Source organism: Periophthalmus magnuspinnatus, chromosome 22, assembly GCF_009829125.3.
Source record: "Periophthalmus magnuspinnatus isolate fPerMag1 chromosome 22, fPerMag1.2.pri, whole genome shotgun sequence".
In the NCBI taxonomy this organism is placed as follows: Eukaryota; Metazoa; Chordata; class Actinopteri; order Gobiiformes; family Gobiidae; genus Periophthalmus; species Periophthalmus magnuspinnatus.
Genome location: NC_047147.1, coordinates 28929622 through 28951286, shown reverse-complemented (window position 1 = coordinate 28951286; position 21665 = coordinate 28929622). Strand labels below are relative to the sequence as shown.

At 48.5% G+C, this 21665-nt stretch overlaps 1 protein-coding gene across 1 annotated transcript; it reads left to right on the top strand.

The window, feature by feature from the left end:
* The first annotated feature begins 1026 nt into the window (after positions 1-1026).
* Positions 1027-13812, top strand: LOC117390174 (afadin-like). Its single transcript, XM_055230949.1, has 18 exons — positions 1027-1125; positions 2066-2258; positions 2337-2446; positions 3348-3421; positions 4107-4148; positions 4437-4676; positions 5701-5849; positions 8163-8362; positions 8640-8785; positions 9311-9405; positions 9678-9949; positions 10417-10518; positions 10783-10948; positions 11030-11115; positions 11739-11921; positions 12101-12166; positions 12897-12970; positions 13620-13812. The coding sequence occupies exons 1-18, from the start codon at positions 1027-1029 to the stop codon at positions 13810-13812; spliced, it is 2490 nt and encodes an 829-aa protein (XP_055086924.1).
* Positions 13813-21665: the final 7853 nt, after the last annotated feature.

Here is a 21665-nt window from a genome sequence, read left to right as displayed (position 1 = left end):
TGACATATTCACACGATGAGCTTTAAGTTTAACACAAAATAAAACCACAAAGCAACAACAAAACGACAAAACAACAAAACAACACGACACAACAAAACTAAAAATATAGGACCTACTTGAACATAACCAAAGACTAAACCAAGACTAAACCAGGACCAAACCAGAACCAAACCAGGACTAAACCAGGACTAAACCAGAACCAGACCAGAACCAGACCAGGACCAGGACTGAACCAGAACCAAACCAGGACTAAACCAGGACTAAACCAGGACCAAACCAGGACCAAACCAGAACCAAACCAGGACTAAACCAGGACTAAACCAGGACTAAACCAGGACTAAACCAGGACTAAACCAGGTCTAAACCAGAACCAAACCAGGACTAAACCAGGACTAAACCAGGACCAAACCAGAACCAAACCAGGACTAAACCAGGACTAAACCAGAACCAAACCAGGACTAAACCAGGACTAAACCAGGACTAAACCAGGACTAAACCAGGACTAAACCAGAACCAAACCAGGACTAAACCAGGACTAAACCAGGACTAAACCAGGACTAAACCAGGTCTAAACCAGGACTAAACCAGGTCTAAACCAGGACTAAACCAGGACTAAACCAGGACTAAACCAGGTCTAAACCAGAACCAAACCAGGACTAAACCAGGACTAAACCAGGACTAAACCAGGACCAAACCAGAACCAAACCAGGACTAAGCCAGGACTAAACCAGGACTAAACCAGAACCAAACCAGGACTAAACCAGGACTAAACCAGGACTAAACCAGGACCGAACCAGGACTGAACCATGATTACAGTCCCTGCACTTGTTACGCTGCATTCCCTGGAGCCACTGACCTGGTTAATTGGGGTCAGACTCGTCGTCGTTAATGATGTAAAAACACGTAAAGAACAGAGGGAACGCAGACTGGACTCAGAGCAGCAGAGGAGGAGAGAGGAGAGAGGAGAGAGGAGACCAGGAGACCAGGACAGGAGGAGAAGAGGATTTGTACAAAAACATAAAAAAAATGCCAGAGGAGAACGTAAAAGGTGAGGAGCTGTTTAAAGTGATTCAAGAATGGAACAACAACAACCTGGACCTGTTTGAGATCAGCCCTCCTGACCAGGTGAGACACACGTTTATAATATTTATGTTTTCTAATGTTTATAATGTTTATAATGTTTTATTTACTCTTAAACATTTGAAAATGAGGTGAACATTCACTGTAAAAAGCTACAGATTTGTATCCATGTTTTAAATAACTGTAGTACACAGCAGTGGGCGGAGATGGGGGCAGGTGAAAACTGAAATTTTCTGTGATCTCAAGCCTCAAATGCAGATCACAGGATAAAATAACAAAGTGAAACTCAAAACAAGAGCAAGACTTTAGTGTTTTTATTATTAAATCAGACTTTTCAGACGTTTCAGATGTTTCTCCATGTTCTGGTCGTTTCTTCTGGTTGAGCCTCTGAAGTTTTATTTGGACTGATTCATGTTTGAGTTTAATCTTTAATCCAATATTTTCAAGACACCATTTTGTCGATCTGCCTCCATTTAACCTCCACCTGTACACGCCCCCTGTGACACGCCCCCTGTGACACGCCCCCTGTGACACGCCCCCCGGTGACACGGCCCACTGTGACACGCCCACTGTGACACGCCCACTGTGACACGCCCCCTGTGACACGCCCCCTGTGACACGCCCCCCGGTGACACGGCCCACTGTGACACGCACACTGTGACACGCCCCCTGTGACACGCACACTGTGACACGCCCCCTGTGACACGCCCCCTGTGACACGCACACTGTGACACGCCCACTGTGACACGCCCCCTGTGACACGCCCCCTGTGACACGCACACTGTGACACGCCCCCTGTGACACGCCCCCTGTGATACGCACACTGTGACACGCCCCCTGTGACACGCCCCCTGTGACACGCCCACTGATTGTAACTATATTTATAACAATAGGGCTGATTTAACCTTTTGAGAAATTCATAAAATGCATTTTTACTTTAATAATAGCGCCCTCTGTGGTTCACTCAGTGTACTGACTCTCTCAGAACATGGAGTTCCACGGCGTGATGCGGTTCTACCTGGAGGACGCTTCTGGGGAGAACGTCGCCACCAAATGCCTGAGAGTCTCGAGCGTTTGGACCACGGAGAAGCTCCTCCTTCTACTGTCCCAGAAGATCAGCCCTGACGTCACGAGGCTCTCTGACGCCCTCTGCCTGTGGGAGGTGCAGGCGGGAAAAGGTGATGATGTCATACTGATGGGGTCAGATTTAAAAGGATGTACAGCGTCTTTAATATTGTTTGTTTTATTTTGTGCAGAGCGGAAACTGGAGCCAGAGGAGCGTCCCCTGGTGGTGCAACTGAACTGGAACAAGAGCAACAGGGACGGACGATTCGTGCTGAAGACAGACGAGGACAGAGAGGAGAGGGTAAGTCAAGAGTTAAATAATACATAATGTGTTACTATAGAAACATGGTTAAAGGTGCACAAGGTAACTTTTCTAGTGAAGGGTGCACCACCTGCTTGTTTCCATGAAGATGTTACTTTGACTGGAATGTTCCACATTTGTTTGTTACTGTATGTTTATACCAGTTACCATGGAGACACAAAGCAAACATTACGGCGCCACCTTTTTCCGGTCGAGATCCATGGCCTCGAATTTGGAGGAGCTGATTCTCATTCCAGACACATCAAACTGCTCCAGAGCTGCAGGTCCTGGCTCCAGAGCTGCAGGTCCTGGCCCCAGAGCTGCAGGTCCTGGCTCCAGAGCTGCAGGTCCTGGCCCCAGAGCTGCAGGTCCTGGCTCCAGAGCTGCAGGTCCTGGCCCCAGAGCTGCAGGTCCTGGCCCCAGAGCTGCAGGTCCTGGCTCCAGAGCTGCAGGTCCTGGCCCCAGAGCTGCAGGTCCTGGCCCCAGAGCTGCAGGTCCTGGCCCCAGAGCTGCAGGTCCTGGCCCCATGAAGCATCTGAAACAGAGGGACCACCCCGGTCTCACAGTTTAGACGAAATTAGACTAAAGTCTAATAGTCTCAGACAGACCAGTGCTTACAGTTAGCATCACACCCCCAGTATCAAAGATCAAGTCACAGGTCAGATCTGTGAAGAGGCGAGCCCATTACTGGAATGAATGCATGTTTTAAGGTGTTTTTGAGCAGTGTACAAACACTTGTAATTAAATACATTTAATGCCGCACTGTGGAAGATTTCAGTCAAAACAGTAACCAGGAGACAAGCAGAGGGCAAATCAGAAAAGTTACACACTGCTTCTTTAAAGTTTAGTGTAAAATGACATCTGTAAAGACGCCTCCCTCATTTCTGTCTCACATAAACAGAACGCGGCAGAAACGAACGTGATCCAGAACCTCAGGAAGAGCTTCAAAAAACACAACAGCAAACTTCAGAATCGGTCAGTGAATGAACACGATATCGATCAGCAACACACAATAAAGACTGGGCCAAAACATCGATATGAAACACACGATAAAGACTGGGCCAAAACATCGATATGAAACACACGATAAAGACTGGGCCAAAACATCGATATGAAACACACGATAAAGACTGGGCCAAAACATCTATATGAAACACACGATAAAGACTGGGCCGGGGGCCGTGTCATGTGACGTTTAGATTAAACACAGAAGCGATGTTGTTAAAATGTGTTTGGTTCCTTAAAAAGTCACATATTTTGATTATGACGTTTATCACAAAGTTGTGAAGTTGTTGTTGTGAAAATTCTCAAGCCTCATTATATCGATCTGTTCAACCAATCAATTAATTAATCAATTATTCAATCTATCTCTCTGTTCTCTCTGTTCTTTGTGTTCTCTCTGTTCTCTTTTCTCTCTGTTCTTTGTGTTCTCTCTGTTCTCTTTTCTCTCTGTTCTTTGTCACAGTTTGAGTCTGTGGCTCATCAGAATAATGCACTTATTGTTTAAAAGTTTCTTTTCATTCAAATCCAGGTCAACGGAAAACTGTCCCGAGACAAAAGAGGAGAGAGGTACTGGGACATGTGCACAGGATGATAATAATAATAATAATAATAATAATAATAATAATAGTAATTGTGATATCTGGTCTTCTTCTTGCAGACCCTCCATCTTTGCCCATCGCAGTGAAACTCAGAGACAACAGTGAGTTTGAATTAGACTTTTTCCCTCCAAACTAACAGTGACCATTTAAAGCTACAGGGTGTAACCTTCTGGAGCTTTTTTGGGATGTCATCTGCTTGAATCCATGGAAATAGAAAGTTAAAACCACACTAAATAGATGTTTTATGCCATACTGTGGAATATTACAGCCAAACAAACATCATTTCTATGGAAACAAGCAATACCCCTATGACGAGCAGAAAAACAAGGACCGTGATGTCGCCCCAGTATGGCGCAGCCGGGGCCCCACCCTGGAGCCCCACCCTGGAGCCCCACCCTGGAGCCCCACCCTGGAGTCCCACCCTGGAGCCCCACCCTGGAGCCAGGCCTGGGGTTGAGGCTTGAATGCGAGCGCCTGGTGGCCGGGCCTTTGCCCACGGGGCCCGGCTGGGCTCAGCCCGAAAGGAAAGACGTGGGTCTCCTGTGGGCTCACCCTCCTGTGGGATCATCACCCGCAAAGGGTCTCATAGGGGGCAGCTGCGAGGAGGACTGGGCAGCGGTCGAAGACGGGTGTCTCAACGACCTGGTCCACAGACACAGCATCTGCCTGTGTCTGTGGACCGAAGGAGCCTGAGCTCGTGCAGGAGGTTGAGAGGTACCGGCTAGATATAGTCAGGCTCACCTCCACGCACAGCTTGGGCTCTGGTACCCAACTCCTTGAGAGGGGTTGGACCTTCCACTTCTCTGGTGTTGCCCATGGGGAGAGGCGGCGAGCTGGTGTGGGCTTATTGCCCCACAGCTCAGCCGTCACGTGTTGGAGTTTACCCCGGTGAAAGAGAGGGGTCGCGTCCCTGTGCCTTCAGGTCGGGGACAGGTCTCTCACGGTTGTGTCGGCCTACGGGCCAAACAGCAGTGCAGAGTACCCAGCCTTCTTGGAGTCCCTGGGAGGGGCACTAGACAGTGCACCTACTGGGGACTCCATTGTTCTCCTGGGGGACTTCAACACCCACGTGGGCAATGCCAGTGACACCTGGAGGGGCGTGATCGGGAAGAATGGCCTCCCTGATCTGAACCTTAGCAGTGTTTTGTTATTGGACTTCTGTGCTAGTCACAGTTTGTCCAAAACAAACACCATGTTCGAGCACAAGGGTGTCCATCAGTGCACATGGCACCAGGACACCCTAGGTCGGAGGTTGATGATCGACTTTGTCGTCGTATCATCTGATTTCCGGCCGCGTGTCTTGGACACTCGGGTAAAGAGAGGGGCAGAGCTGTCAACCGATCACCACCTGGTTGTGAGTTGGAGCCGCTGGCAGAGGAGAAAGCCAGACAGACATGGCAGACCCAAGCATATTGTGAGGGTCTGTTGGGAACGTCTGGTGGAACCCTCTATCAGCAGGGTCTTCAACTCATGCCTCTGGGAGAGCTTCTCCCATATCCCGGGGGAGGTTGGAGACATGGAGTTTGAGTGGGCCATGTTCTCCACCTCCATTGTCAATGCGGCTGCACGTAGCTGTGGTGGCAAGGTCTCTGGTGCCTGTCGCGATGGCAATCCTTGAACCCGGTGGACGCCGGAAGTAAGGGATGCCGTCAGGCTGAAGGAGTCCTATCAGGCCCTGCTGGCTCGTGGGACTCCTGAAGCAGCCGACAGGTACCATCAGGCCAAGCGTGCCGCAGCCCATGCAGTCACAGAGGCAAAAGCTTGGGGCTGGGAGGAGTTCGAGGAGGCCATGGAGAAGGACTGTCGGTTGGCAGTGCTTTACCAACACTGTTTACAGTGTGGGCGGAGAGCTGCTGACCTCCACTGGGGATGTAGTTGGGCGGTGGAAAGAATACTTTGAGGATCTCCTCAATCCCACTGTCATGTCTTCCAAGGAGGAAGCAGAGTTTGAGGACTCAAGGGTGGACTCGTCCCTCACCCTGGCTGAAGTCACTGAGGTGGTTGGCAAGCTCCTCGGTGGCAAGGCTCTGGGGGTGGATGAGATCCGTCCTGAGTATCTTAAATCTCTGGATGTTGTGGGGCTGTCTTGGCTGACACGCCTTTGCAACATCGCGTGGCGGTCGGGGACAGTACCATTGGAATGGCAGACCGGGGTGGTGGTCCCCCTGTTTAAGAAGGGGGACCGGAGGGTGTGTCACACTCCTCAGCTATCCGACCAATAGTCGAACCTCAGATTCAGGAGGAGCAGTGTGGTTTTCGTCCTGGTCGTGGAACACTGGACCAGCTCTATACTCTCCATCGGGTCCTCGAGGGCTCATGGGAGTTTGCCACAGTCCACATGTGTTTTGTGGATCTGGAGAAGGCATTCGACCGTGTCCCTCGTGGTGGCCTTTGGGGGGTGCTCTGGGAGTATGGGGTCCGGGGCTCTTTGCTAAGGGCTGTCTGGTCCCTGTATGACCGGAGCAGGAGCTGTGTCTCTGCAGTGAGTCAGACCTGTTCCCGGTGCAGGTTGGACTCAGGGCTGCCCTTTGTCACCGGTTCTGTTCATTATATTTATGGACAGAATTTCTAGGTGCAGCCAGGGGCCGGAGGGGTCTGGTTCAGGGGCCGGAGGGGTCTGGTTCAGGGGCCGGAAGGGGTCTGGTTCGGGAACCACAGGATTTCATCTCTGCTGTTTGTGGATGATGTTGTCCTGATGCTTCTTCGAGCCAGGACCTGCAGCACTGGGGCGGTTTGAGCCGAGTGTGAAGTGTCTGGGAAGAGAATCAGCTCCTCCAAATTCGAGGCCATGGTTCTTGACCGGAAAAGGTGGTTTGCTCTCTCCGGGTGGAGAGTCTCTGCCTCAAGTGGAGGAGTTCAAGCATCTCGGGTCTTGTTCACGAGTGAGGGAAGGATGGAGCGTGAGATTGACAGGCGGATCGGTGCAGCGTCTGCAGTGATGCGGTCGCTGTATCGTCTGTTGTGGTAAAGACGGAGCTGAGTCCAAAGGCAAAGCTCTTGATTTACTGGTCAATCTAAGTTCCTGCCCTCACCTATGGTCATGAGCTCTGGGTAATGACTGAAAGGACAAGATCGTGGATACAAGTGGCTGAAATGAGTTTCCTCCGCAGAGTGGCCGGGCGCACCCTTAGGGATAGGGTGAGGAGCTCGGTCACACGGGAGGAGCTCGGAGTAGAGCCACTGCTCCTACATGTCGAGAGGAGCCAGTTGAGGCTCGGGCATCTCTTTCGGATGCCTCCTGGACGCCTCCCTAGGGAGGTGTTCCGGGCATGTCCCACCAGGAGGAGGCCCAGGGGAAGACCCAGGACACACTGGAGGGACCATGTCTCTCGGCTGGCCTGGGAACACCTCGGGATTCTCCCGGAAGAGCTGGAGGAAGTGTGTGTGGAGAGGGAAGTCTGGGCTTCCCTGCTGAAACTGCTGCCTCCGCGACCCGGCCCCAGATAAAGCGGAAGAAAATGCATAGATGGAGGTGATGGGCCCTCATTTGAGGCCCAGGTGCAGACCTCTCACTGGGGAGCAAACATACTGTGCTTCTATTAAGTCTCATTGTTTTATGTATCTGTAACATCTCTTGTTTATATAAATGCACATTGCTAACCTGCTAGCCGCCACGTTCCAAAGAGGATGTGATCATGAGCGCACTTCTGGCTCCCACGATCGCCCGCTGTACATAATCATGGGGTTTTTATTTCACTATTGTGTCAGTAAATCTCTGCTAAACCAGTGGTGTGGGCGGGAAGGAGCATTACCTTCAACAGCCTCGCTCTGGATTGGCTCTTTTGTTGCTATGATGCTCGTGGTGGTTCCAAATATGTAACTCTGGTCCAGTTTGGCCTTTATCCCTACTCCAGCCTCGATGAGCTTCATTTGGAGCTTAAGCTGTGACGTTTCACTCTCTCAGTCATGTCTTCACTCAGTCTGTGGTTCTAAGGCTGCAGACACTTTCAGCTCAGGGTGAAGAGCATCTTCTGCCTCCGAGGACCCTTTAAATCATAATAACATCTTAACAGTCACATTTACTCGAGTGCAGTCAGATTTACTCAAGTACCTCTTTTGTTTCTCTGACTCTGTGGGAAACTGCTTGAATCGGACTTGATTCTGTTTTGTTTCAGTGGAGGACTCGTTTCTGAGCGCTGTTATAAACCACATAAACAGCTCCACTCTACACTTTAAACTGTCCCCGGCCTTCGTCCTCTACGCAGCCGCCCGCTCCCTCCTCTGTCCACACACAGGCTCAGGGGCCAGGGGTCAGAGGTCAAGGGTCACCGCACTCACAGACAAGATGGTGGACCACATGAGGAGGGTCATACAGGTGAGGACAGGTGATTGTTTAGGTAAAAATAAAGCTCTCTGTGGAGAAAAAAAATATACAGGGTTATATAGAGTCCCAAAGAGTCCCAAAGAGTCCCAAAGAGTCCCAAAGAGTCCCAAAGAGTCCCAAAGAGTCCCAAAGAGTCCCAAAGAGTCCCAAAGAGTCCCAACAAGTCCCAACGAGTCCCAAAGAGTCCCAAAGAGATGTAGAATTTTGAAATGGTGACATCATCACAGTAGAATGTGAACTCGACCAATCGTCTCTCTGTCTTCGTCAGAGGAGTCCGACCTCGGGTTGGACTCTGTGCTTCTGGATGTCAAACCTCTGTGAGCTGCTCCACTTCCTGAAACGAGACTCTGAGCTGCAGCCAATCACAGAGCAGAGCCAGACGGGGATGTCCCGCCTCCTGCACCACACCTTCAGGTAACGGACGCACAACCTCCGACAAAGAAAAACTCCTCCTCCTCAAAGAGCTTTACAACATGAAACACACACAGCAGTGTACACAGACACACACACAGACACTGAGTACTGATGTGTTTTATGATGTTTAATGATTTGTGATGTGTTTTGTGTTGTTTTGTGATGTGTTGTTTTGTGTTGTTTTGTCATGTGTTTTTGTGTTGTTTTTTGATGTGTTTTGTGTTGTTTTGTGATGTGTTTTGTGTTGTTTTGTCATGTGTTTTGTGTTGTTTTGTCATGTGTTTTGTGCTTTTTTGTGATGTGTTTTGTGTTGTTTTGTGATGTGTTTTGTCATGTGTTTTGTGTTGTTTTGTCATGTGTTTTGTGTTGTTTTGTCATGTGTTTTGTGTTGTTTTGTGATGTGTTTTGTGATGTGTTTTGTGATGTGTTTTGTGTTGTTTTCTGATGTGTTTTGTGTTGTTTTGTCATGTGTTTTGTGTTGTTTTCTGATGTGTTCTGTGGTGTGTTTTTGTGTTGTTGTGGCAGGTCTCTGGTTGAGTTTCTGCAGAAGCAGCTGGTGGAGCTCTTACCCATGTTCCTCCTGGAGCCTCAGACTCACGGAGCTCTGCCCAAAGGAATCGGTAACTTTAGATTCACCAATTCAGACGATGACGACAACCGTCCAACGTCTGACCCCCCGCCCCCTCTCTCTGTCTCTCTCTCTCTCTCCATTTTCTCTCTATACTCAATCCCTTCACTCTGTCCCTGTCTCTCTCTTCTCTCCTCCTCCTGTCCTCTCTCCTTTCCTCTTTCTCTCCCTCCCCCTCTCTCTTCTCCTAACCTCCTTCCTTCTCTTTCTCTCTCTTCTCATCCCCCCCCTTCCCTCTTTCTCTCTCTCTCTCTTTCTCCTCAGAGTCAATCGTGACCACCCTGATGACGTCCATGTCTCTCTTTCGTCGTTGTAAGCTCCACGCCGCTCTGTCCATCCAGCTCTTCTCTCATTTGTTTCACTTCATCAGCTTGTGGCTCTTCCGGCGGCTGCTCGCCCCTCGGCCGGAGCCCGCGGCGCTGCGCTCTCACCAGTGGGGGGCGACACTGAGGCACAGGTTGGCTCCGATAGAGGCGTGGGCGGAGAGGCAGGGGCTGGAGCTGGCTGCAGACTGTTATCTGGGCCTCATCATACAGGTGCATAAAGCTACACTGTGGAGCTTTTCTGCTGGAAACGTTCCAGTGTGGCCGTATTCTACTGCTGCAGCCTTAAAAAACTAACTGACTTTGTTGTCTCTGTTTCATTGAGACGATCAGAAAAGTTACACAGTCTGGCTTTTTATCTAAAGCATTCAGCAAAATATCACTGGAATTAATATAATAACAAAATCAACATTTAGGTCTGGAACTTAGTGCTGTTGTGTCCTTGAGCAAGACACTCATGTGAGTGTAGAGCGTGAGGTCAGAGGAGGAGGGACACGTCCCCAGGAGGCGTCCAGGAGGCGTCCAGAACAGATGACCCACCTCAGGGACAGTCTGCCTCAGGGCAGCTGTGGCCACATCTTCATCACCAAATATGGAGACTCAATAATAATTTCTGTATAAATATTCTACATAAAGTAAAATATATTTTGTATAAAGTCAAATGTGTTATTTGTTTCCAGGCAACGGTGCTGTTGACCTCTGACCCCTGTGTGGAGGTGAGACCCGTTCACATCCAGGCTCTACTGCAGGAATACAACTACAGACCCCACGAGAGGGACAGCGTGAGTACAGAGACTAAACCAGGACTAAACCAGGACTAAACCAGGACTAAACAGGACTAAACCAGGACTAAACCAGGACTAAACAGGACTAAACCAGGACTAAACCAGGACTAAACCAGGACTAAACCAGGACTAAACAGGACTAAACCAGGACTAAACCAGGACTAAACCAGGACTAAACCAGGACTAAACCAGGACTAAACCAGGACTAAAACAGGACTAAACAGGACTAAACAGGACTAACATATCCCCCGTATTCTGCAGGACTGGGTTGCTGGTCTGGTCTCTGTGGATCGTCTGGATGTTCCTCTAGAGGAGAGTCTGACCCTACAACAGCCCCTCCTGCTGCCTGAACATGGGTACTGCAGCCAGGCGCTCCAAGGGGTTCCACCAGGACTCACCGAGTTTATGGAGACAGTCTGCAAGAAAGGTCAGAATCAGGACTAAACCAGGACTAAACCAGGACTGAATCAGGACCAGAGATTGTGAGTGTGTCCCTGTTGTTGTGCAGGTGTGTGCTCCGTGACCCCTCAGCCTCTGGCCTCAGGAGACTGGACAGTCCATTTCGGTGCCCTCTCCTGTGAGATGTCGGACCTGGTGAGAACGACATGTTTAGTGACGGTTTGGTGACATTGGAGACTCTAGATTTATCTATGGCTCCTCAGGCACCACATCTGTGAATCAGACGTGTTCTGCAAACTGGATTTTTCAGATGTTTCTCATGTTCTGGTCGTTTCTTCTCGTTGAGCCTCTGAAGTTTTATTTCAGCTGATTCACGTTTGAGTTTAATCTTTAATCCACTATATTTTGAAGACGCCACTTTGTCAATCTGCCCCATTTAACCTCCACCTGTGACACGCCCACTGTGACACGCCCACTGTGACACGCCCACTGGTACACGCCCACTGTGACACGCCCACTGTGACATGCCCACTGGTACACGCCCACTGGTACACGCCCACTGTGACACTCCCACTGTGACACACTTCCTTCTCCAGTTTTATTTTCTTAATCGTTGATACTCAGCAGTGTCACGTCGTCATTTTGGTACAAATGAAAAAGAATGTGCTGCTCTAGTGTGATGTGCATCTGTCCATAGGGGGCGCTACAGCATGTGGTGCTTTGTTGTGATAACATTTACGTACAAGATTATAAGTCATAAAAATACTGCTGTTCTGTTGAACTCATCATTTAAATAATGGAGTTGTGTTGTTTTGCAGGAGCCTCGCAGAGAGCCACAGGTGGAGCCTCGCAGAGAGCCACAGGTGGAGCCTCGCAGAGAGCCACAGGTGGAGCCTCGCAGAGAGCCACAGGTGGAGCCTCGCAGAGAGCCACAGGTGGAGACTGTGGCTCTGGACAAGCCTCAGAACAGTGGTCTGGGCCTCAGCATCGTCGCGGCTAAGGTCAGGACTTTAACTTTTATATTTATACTTTTACTTTAGTTTTTTAATTCTTTATTTTTGAGTTGTAATGTTTTAATGTTTTAACACTGCAGATAATACTGCCTTTAATACTGCAGGTAATACTGCACGTAATACTGCAGGTAGTACTGCAGTTTTTATGTGTCCTGTGTATTTTCCAGGGAGCAGATCAGACTGAGCTGGGCATTTACATCAAGTCCATCGTGAAAGGAGGTCCTGCAGAAAAGGTATTAAGGATTATATTATTATTATAATTATTGTGATTATATTATTATTATTATTATTATATTATTATAATTACACTGAGCAAATGTGGTTCCAGACGGAATTGTGGAAGTTTAACAGGAGTAACTCTCAGATGGGGTCAGGGGTCAGAGACCGGAGAATGTGATGATGTCATAGTCCAGATGGGGTCAGGGGTCACACACAGTTCTATTGATCACACTGAACTTTACCATGAAATATCCAAAAGATAAATTCATAAATGTTGAACCTGATCATTTCTATAAGAGACTAGAGCCAAGAACTCACTGTGCTACAGTAGTAGTAGTAGTAGTAGTAGTAGTAGTAGTAGTAGTAGTGGTACTAGTAATGGAAGTAGTTGTAGTAGTAATAGTAGTAATAGTGATTAGTTAGTTAAAGTTATAATATTGGAACATATTATGAAGTTGTAACACTAAAACGTGTCGTGTCTCAGAGACTGTCTTGTTGTTTTTGTCTTAGAGATTTTCATCTTCTTTTCTCAGAGACTTTCTTGTTGTTCTTCTTGTCGTAGAGACTTTCTTTTTTTAATGTTGTTCTTCTTGTTCTTGTTTTTGTTGTTGTCTCAGATACTTTCTTCATCTTCTTGTTGCAGAGACTTTCTTGTTTTTGTTTTTTTTGTCTTTTTTGTCGTTTTTGTTGTTGTCGTCGTCGTCGTCGTTGTCTCAGACTTTCTTCATCTTCTTCTTGTCGCAGAGCGGGCGTCTGTCCTGTGGAGACCAGCTCCTCAGAGTGGATGGTCAGAGTCTTATGGGCCTGAGCCAGGACAGGTCAGAATCTTTTATATTAATATTTATTTATTGAACACATTTGCTCAGGACTAAAATCTCAAACTTCACGTCTGTATCATCTGCAGCAGGTCAAATATGTCTGTAATGTGTGAACTGTAGAACTCACACTCATAAAAACCATAAATTTAAACATCTTTTTATGAAGCAGGTAATTTAAGAGCTGTGAAGTGGGATAAACAGGTCAGATTTACGGTTCTGTTCAGAGCCGTTGTGGTGTTTTATGAGAGTCCAAAGAATGAGACATTCAGATATAACCGAGTCCTGAATGTGCAGAAGAAACGAGATTTGTGGATTTGTGCGTGTTTGATTGACAGGCTGAATATTTCACATACTGGTCCAAAGATATAAAGCTGCAGAGTTACTGTAATCATCAAACTGATTGTTTCAATTAGTCAAACTATTATTTCCATTGAGATTTTTTAACAATAACATTTTTTTTACCAAATAAAAATTGTGATATGGTGAGTCAGAATATTTGCTTTTCAATCTGTAACTTTTGCACAAATAAATGTACAAAAACTAAAAACAGAATTATGTCTGGACCATAAATAGAACAAAAGCAGAAGTTCTCGATATGGTGCTTTTCAGATCAGACATGTTTCTAAGTCGTTATATTCATTTGTTCCAGAGCGGCCGAGGTGCTGCTGCAGACCGGTGCTCTGGTCACTTTACACGTTGAGAAACTCGCTGCAGAACGCCACGGTTTAGAGGAACTCCTGACAGTCAAACACCAGGAAAAAAGAACGAGCAAGAACTATTCAGAAACAAGTGAGAACTATACGAGAATCATTAAGACACAGCAGGTCAGTCTGACCCTCTGACCCTCTCCCCTGACCCTCTGACCTTCTCCTCTGCTCCTCTGACCCTGTCCCTTGGTCAGGTAAGAACTATCTAAGAATGGCACACAGCAGATCAGTGTTTATATATTATATATGTTCATTATAGATTATTTGTTTGATATTATATATGTTATCTATATTATACGATGACGTGAGTCCACCCTCCTGTGGGTTCACCATCCACAGAGGGGTTCATAGGGGTCGGGTAGCAGTCGGGGCAGGAACGTCACCTCGTTGGGGTGGAGGAGCCTGAGCTCATGCAAGAGGTTGAGAGGTACCGGCTAGCTACAGTCGGCGTCACCTCCACACAGCTTGGGTTCTGATATCTCCATTTCTCTGGCCTTTCCCTGGGGAGCGGCGGTGAGCTGGTGTGGGCTTATTGCCCCACAGCTCATTCGCCACGGGTTGGAGTTCACCCCGTTGAACGAGAGGGAGGCTTCCCTGCGCCTTCGGGTCGGGGACAGGTCTCTCACTGTTGTCGGCCTACGGACCAAACAGCAGTGCAGAGTACCCGGCCTTCTTGGAGTCCCTGGGAGGGGTACTAGACAGTGCACCAACCGGGGACTCCTGGGGGACTTCAATGCCCATCTGGGTAACAACAGTGACACCTGGAGGGGCGTGATCAGAAAGAACAGGAAGTTCATCAGTGCACATGGCACCAGGACACCCTAGGACGGTGGTGATCGACTTTGTTGTCGTGTCATCTGGTCTCCGGCCGCATGTCTTGGACCATCGGGTGAAGAAAGTGGCAGAGCTGTAGAGCACCACCTGGTGGTGAATTGGATGCACTGGTGGAGGAGGAAGGACAGACCTGGCAGGCCCAAGCATATTGTGAGGGTCTGTTGGGAACGTCAACTCAGACCTCTGGGAGAGCTTCTCCCAGACATCGAGTCCGAGTGAACCGTGTTCTCCGAGTCCATTGTCAGTGCGGCTGCTCGTTGCTGTTGCCACAAGGTCTCTGGTGCCTGTTGCGGCGGCAACACTGGACACTGGAGGTAAGGGATGCCGTCAGGCTGAAAAAGGAATCCTATCGAGCCTTGTCGGTCGGCCTCAAAGAGATCCTGGCAAACCATCTCACGCCTCAAGAGTGGGAAGCAGTGCTTCACCAACACTGTTTACAGTGCATGAACAGTACTGCTGGACTGGCACACCAGGGTGGTGCTCCTTCAGTTTGAGAAAGGGGCACTCCTCAGCCTCCTTGGTAAGGTCTATTCCAGGGACTGGAGAGGAGAATTCAACCGATAGTCAAACCTCGGATTTAGGAGGAGCAGTATGGGTTTCATCCCGGTCGTGGAACATTGGACCACCTCTATACTCTCCATCGGGTCCTCGAGGCTCATGGGAGTTTGCCACAGTCCACATGTGTTTTGTGGGTTTTGAGAAGGCATTTGACCGTGTCCCTTGTGGTGTCCTTTGGGGGAAGCTCTGGGAGTATGGGGATACACAATACAGATACAGGCACAGCCAGAAGCCAGAGGGGGTCTGGTTTGGGAACCACAGGATCATCTCTGCTGTTTGCAGATGATGTTGTCCTGATGCTTCATCGAGCCAGGACCTGCAGCACTGGGGCGATTTGCAGCCGAGTGTGAAGTGGCTGGGGTTCAGTTCCTCCAAATCTGAGGCCATGGTCCTCGACCAGAAAAAGATGGCGCCCTCTGCAGGTTTTGGGGAGTCTCTGCCTCAAGTGGAGGAGTTCAAGTATCTCGGGGTCTTGTTCTTGAGTGAGGGATGGACAGAGCGTGAAATTGACAGTTGAACCAATGCAGCGTCTGCAGTGATGTGGTCGCTGTATCGTCTGTTGTGGTGAAGAAGGAGCTGAGTCCAAAGGCGAAGCTCTCGATTTACCTCAATCTACGTTGCTGCCCTCACCTGTGGTCATGACCTAGCAGTCAATGACCGAAAAGACAAGATTGCGGATACAAGTGGCCAAAATGGGTTTCCTCCGCAGGGTGGCTGGGCGCTCCCTTAGAGATAGGGTGAGGAGCTCCGTCACACGGGAGGAGCTCGGAGCAGAGCCGCTGCTCCTCCATGTTGAGAGGAGCAGCTGAGGTTCGGGCATCTGTTCAGGATGCCTCCTGGACACCTCCCTGGGGAGGTGTTCATGTCCCACCGGGAGGAGGCCCCAGGGAAGACCCAGGAGACGCTGGAGGGACTATGTCTCTTGACTGGCCTGGAAATGCCTTGGGGAAGTCTGGGCCTCCTGCTCAGGCACAACCCAGTCTCGAATAAAGTGGAAAAAATTGATGAATTGATGGATATATATTATATGTTATATATTACATTTATGTTCATTATAAAGTATAAATTAGTTTATTTCCTCATTTCAACATTTTATTCTTTTTAAGACAAAGATTTTTTTTATTTTTTTTTACAGTAAATCAAAGTCATGATGACGTCAGATCCAACAGCCTGAAGAACCACAGCAGCAGCATGGTACAAAGAGTACTTTTACTGTAAAAGAAGCATTAGTGGTAGTAGTAGTAGTAGTAGCAGTAGTAGTAGCATAGGAGCAGAAAACTGAATACTCGATAGTTTTAAGAATATAAAGTAGTGAAGTGTTTTTGTTTTGTCCCACAGACTGAACTGAGCTCCAGAAAACAGAGAGAGAGTAAACTGAGGAACAGACGTCTGTACTGCTCCAACCCCAACATCCTGCGTGAGTCTGCACCACCAGCAGGGGGCAGGACTGAGCCAGAGTCATTTTTAATTCATCTTTTGTGTGTTTGTGTGTATGTGTATTTGCAGATTTGGTCCTGGAGGAGGAAGAAGAAACATATGAGCCCAAACTGAGACAAAACAAGATGGCCTCCAACTCCACAATCAGCCTCAGTTCTGGGGTCAGTCTCTCTGGGGTCAGAGCCTCTGGGGTCAGAGCCTCTGGGGTCAGAGCCTCTGGGGTCAGTCTCTCTGGGGTCAGAGCCTCTGGGGTCAGAGCCTCTGGGGCCAGTCTCTCTGGGGTCAGCGCCTCATCTCATGACATCTGATTATTTTTACTTATTCACTTGATTAATTTAAGAAAAGGAGAACAGTGCATTTTAATGAACATTTAGACAAATGTAAATATGGCACAGCTGTGTCTGAGTAATCTGAGAATAGAAATAAAATCAATCATATTTACTCTTGCATATTTTGACCAATCACCTCACTGACTTCAGCCAGGGTGATGGTCGAGTCCGCCCCGGGTCCCCAGTCTCTGCTTCCTCCTCGGAAGACATGACGGGGGGATTGAGGAGATCCTCAAAGTATTCCTTCCACCGCCCGACAACATCCCCAGTCGCGGTCAGCAGCTCTCCACCCGCACTGTAAACAGTGTTGGTGAAGCACTGCTTCCCCCTCCTGAGGCGTCGGACGGTTCTTTGAGGCCGTCCGATAGTCCTCCTCCAAGGCCTCCCTGAACTCCTCACAACCCCGAGTTTTTGCCTCTGCGACCGCACGAGCCGTGGCACGCTTGGCCCGCCGGTACTCATTGGCTGCCTCAGGAGTCCCACGAGCCAACCAGGCTCTATAGGACTCCTTCTTCAGCTTGACGGCATCCCTTACTTCCAGTGTCCACCACCGGGTTCGGGGATTGCACCTCGACAAGCACCGCAGACCTTATGACCACAACTACGAGCAGCCGCATCGACAATAGAGGTGGAGAACATGGCCCACTCAGAGTCCATGTCTCCAGCCTCCCCCGGGATCAGGGAGAAGCTCTCCCGGAGGTGGGAGTTGAAGACCCCTCTGACAGAGGGCTCTGCCAGGCGTTCCCAACAGACCCTCATGATGCGCTTGGGCCTGCCAGGTCTGTCCGGCTTCCTCCTCCGCCAGCGGATCCAACTCACCATCAGGTGGTGATCAGTTGACAGCTCAGCCCCTCTCTTCACCCGAGTGTCCAAGACACGCGGCCAGAGATCAGATGACACGACAACAAAGTCGATCATCAACCTCCGACCTAAGGTGTCCTGGTGCCATGTGCACTGATGGACCTTGTGCTCAAACATGGTGTTCGCTATGGACAAACTGTGGTTAGCACAGATGTCCAATAACAACACCACTCGGGTTCAGATCAGGCAGGCCGTTCTTCCTGATCACGCCCCTCCAGGTGTCACTGGCATTGCCCGGGTGGGTGCTGAAGTCCCCCAGGAGAACAACGGAGTCCCCGGTCGGTGCACTGTACCCCTAGACTCCAAGAAGGCCGAAGATCTGTCCTGAGTACCTCAAGTCTCTGGATGTTGTGTGTCTTGGCTGACACGTCTCTGCAACATCGCGTGGCGGTCGGGGACAGTACCTGTGGAATGGCAGACCGGGGTGGTGGTCCCTCTGTATAAGAAGGGGGACCGGAGGGTGTGTTCCAATTACAGGGGAATGACACTCCTCAGCCTTCCCGGTAAGGTCTACTCCAGGGACTGGAGAGGAGAATCCGACCGATAGTCGAACCTCAGATTCAGGAGGAGCAGGGACTCCTAGACTTTCCTCACCCTCTAGTTTTTAGGATGGGACCCCAATGCGTTCCCAGAAAGACATAGTCCCTCCAGCTTGTCCTGGGTCTTCCCCAGGGAGTCCTTCTGGTGAGACATGTCTGGGACACCCCCACAGAGAGGAGTCCAGGAGGCATCCTGAACAGATGCCCGAGCCACCTCAGCTGCTCCTCTCCACGTGGAGGAGGCTGCAGGTCCTGGCTCTATGAAGCCATCAGGACAACATCATCTGCAAACAACAGAGATGAGATCCTGTGGTCCCCAAACCAGACCCCCTCCAATCCCTGAATGGACCCCCTCTGACCCCTGGCTGCGCCTAAAAATTTTGTCCATAAAAACAATGAACAGAACCAGTGACCAAGGGCAGCCCTGGGGGTGTCCAACATGCACCAGGAACAGGTTTGACTTACTGCAGAGAACACAGCTCCTGCTCCAGTCATACAGGGACCGGACAGCCCTTAGCAAAGAGCCCCGGACCCCATACTCCCAGAGCACCCCCCAAAGGACACCACGAGGGACACGGTCGAATGCCTTCTCCAGATCCACAAAACACATGTGGACTGTGGCAAACTCCCATGAGCCTCGAGGACCCGATGGAGAGTACAGAGCTGGTCCAGTGTTCCACGACCAGGACGAAAACCACACTGCTCCTCCAGAATTTGAGGCTCGATTATCGGTCGGATTCTCCTCTCCAGTCCTTGGAATAGACCTTATCAGGAAGGCTGAGGAGTGTGATTCCCCTGTCATTGGAACACACCCTCCGGCCTCCCTTCTTATACAGAGGGACTATACTGAGGGTCTGTCAGTCCAGAGGTCCTGTCCCCGACCGCCACGCGATGTTGCAGAGATGTGTCGAGGTCAGCAGCTCTCCACCCGCACTGTAAACAGTGTTGGTGAAACACTGCTTCCCCCTCCTGAGGCATTGGACAGTTTGCCTCATGGGGAAAGGCCTGACCACCAGGTTGAGCACCCGCCCCAGGTCTGGCTCCAGTCCGGATGACATAGCTGAGCTTGCTTTTTTACTCATTATGACTCATACTTTTATGTAATTTTGTGATTGTTTTGTGATTGTTAGAGCCTCTACAGCGTCCCAAACGCTCTGAGGAAAAACACAACTTTACCCACGACTAAAAACAAGGATCTGTCTGAGTCCAACCATCAGTTTAGAGATTTTACCACAAGAGCGATGGAACAGGCTGCCAGGAAAACATACATGGTACCGAACCTCTTCCTCTGCTCCTCTGACCCTCTCCTCTTGAAAACTCCATATTTATGTTATAATAAAAATCTGTTTCTCCTTCTCTTTTTGCAGCGTCAGGCTTTGTCCCATGAGAGCCTCCTGTGTGTGGACGTAGATCGCCCTCTAGAGGCCAAACGACATGAAATGCAGCTTCTCCAGCGCGTTCGACCCAAACACACGAGCCAATACTCTTTCCCAATGAGCCACAGTCGATCTGCACATGAGGTCCATTTAGAAAAGTCTAAACAAAATATAAAAATGGAGCCTATAATTTGGATCAAACCTTTTATTAACGGCTCTGTGGCGGCTGCTTCGGTCCAGCCGATCCGAGTGGACGTCCCTTTGACCAGAACTCATCCCTCAAATCCTCCGCTCACGACTTTTCAGAGTCCAGCACAACATACGCTCCAAACAAACACAAAAATCTATGAAGATGCAACAGAAAGATGTGCAAAACAAACTCAGGATTCCATTTATGAGTCGAGACGAGGTCCAGTGTCCAGCTCGGCCGGTCCAAATAAACGAGTGAATGTAGCACAGGCTAAACATGTGTCTTTTCAAATGGATCAGAAAATAAAAAGAGAGAAAGAAAAAGGGAGAGAAGAGGAGAGAGGGAGAGAGGAGGAGAGGAGAAGGAGCGTGTGGCAGACAGAGGAGCAGAGGAGGTACAGGAGGTGAGTACGTTTGAACATCTGATTCTTTAAAAACAATAATTCATTAGTTTGATTTTAAAAAAATCTGCTCATCTAAATCTGAGGCTCCACTGGAAAAAGATGGCGCCCTCTTCAGGCAGAAGAGAGTCCCTGCCTCAAGCCGAGATCAGGGATCTCAGGGTCACGAGACAGAATGTGGTCTGGTCCTGGTTTAGTCCTGGTTTAGTCCTGGTTTATGACGTTTGGCTGCTGGTCCAAGTCTCTTCCTCAGTTGTGGTCAGATTCCTGCTGGACACTGCCTTATATTTGTGTGAAGGAGGAGCTAACGACACTGAAACTGTAAACAGTTTTTGTCTCCAGTTTCAGCCTTAACCCTATTCAACCTGTAATGGCCTCCTATTGTTCTCTTTGTTCCTGTTTGCTTTGGGTCTGAGGACAGAGTTGTAGATCTGCGATAGATTGTCTCAGGCTCCCATTCCTGTTAACTACATACATTTCCTTTAAATCTACGGCAAAATCCCTGAGTACAACAACATCACTTAACAACACAAAATACATCTGTGTGTGTCATTCTGTTTGTATATTTTGTGTATATATTTGTATTTTTTTGTGTTTTTATGGATATATTTGTGTATATTGACAGGATTCCAGAGAAGATCTGTGGCCCCTGAACAGTTGACATTTGAAGATCGACAGCAGCTGTTCTCTGGACTCTAGAAACACTGAATATGACAAAGTGTCGGCAAATAAACAAAGTGTGTGAGACCAGACCAATAAAAACAATATTTAACCTGGAAACTGTGAATCTAATCTACTTCTAACATGGGTTTATCCTGAAATATTGTGTGGCTTCAGTGTTCAGTGCAGGAGCGATGTAACCGAGACTGAAGCTGATACATTTATACTGCTGATGCTAATGCTAGTGCTAATGCTAGTGCTAATGCTAGTGCTAATGCTAGTGCTAGTGCTAGTCCTAATGTGAGTTTGTTATGAGGTTTTATCATCATCTTTGTTTTCGTACAAACTAAATTCTGATTATGATCTGAGTTCTGGATAGTACAATGATGTAAAAGTGAAACTTACAGTGACGAGAGTCAGACCTGATTCTGTTTACGCTTCATTTGAATCATATTTAAATAATAAATGTTGGATAATGTGGTTTTGAGGTCATGTGACGCAAACGCTGGTTTCAAGGACCACAATATTTAGTCAAAGTTTAATTTTGACTAAAACAAAAGAAAATGAAAACTGGTTCCTGATTTTATTTTTTATTTTGATACTGCGCCCCCTGCCCTGAAATAATAATATTGCATTTCAAACCACAGAAACTCACATTTACATAGAAAAAAAAAATAGAATTATAACAAACTGGTCCAGTGTCATTGTTATTCAAAGATGAAAGAAGATTGTACAGTAATTATATATAAGATGATTATAATAATAATAATAATTAATAATAATAATTCTAAGCTGAAATGAAGC

Bases quoted from the DNA above. Each gene is read 5' to 3' on its own strand.
- LOC117390174 (XM_055230949.1), top strand. From the start codon at position 1,027: ATGCCAGAGGAGAACGTAAAAGGTGAGGAGCTGTTTAAAGTGATTCAA. The intron at 4,677-5,700 runs GTGTCTCAACGA...GGATGCCGTCAG, and splicing joins TGGGCAGCGGTCGAAGACGG to GCTGAAGGAGTCCTATCAGG. The intron at 8,786-9,310 runs GTAACGGACGCA...TTGTTGTGGCAG, and splicing joins CTCCTGCACCACACCTTCAG to GTCTCTGGTTGAGTTTCTGC.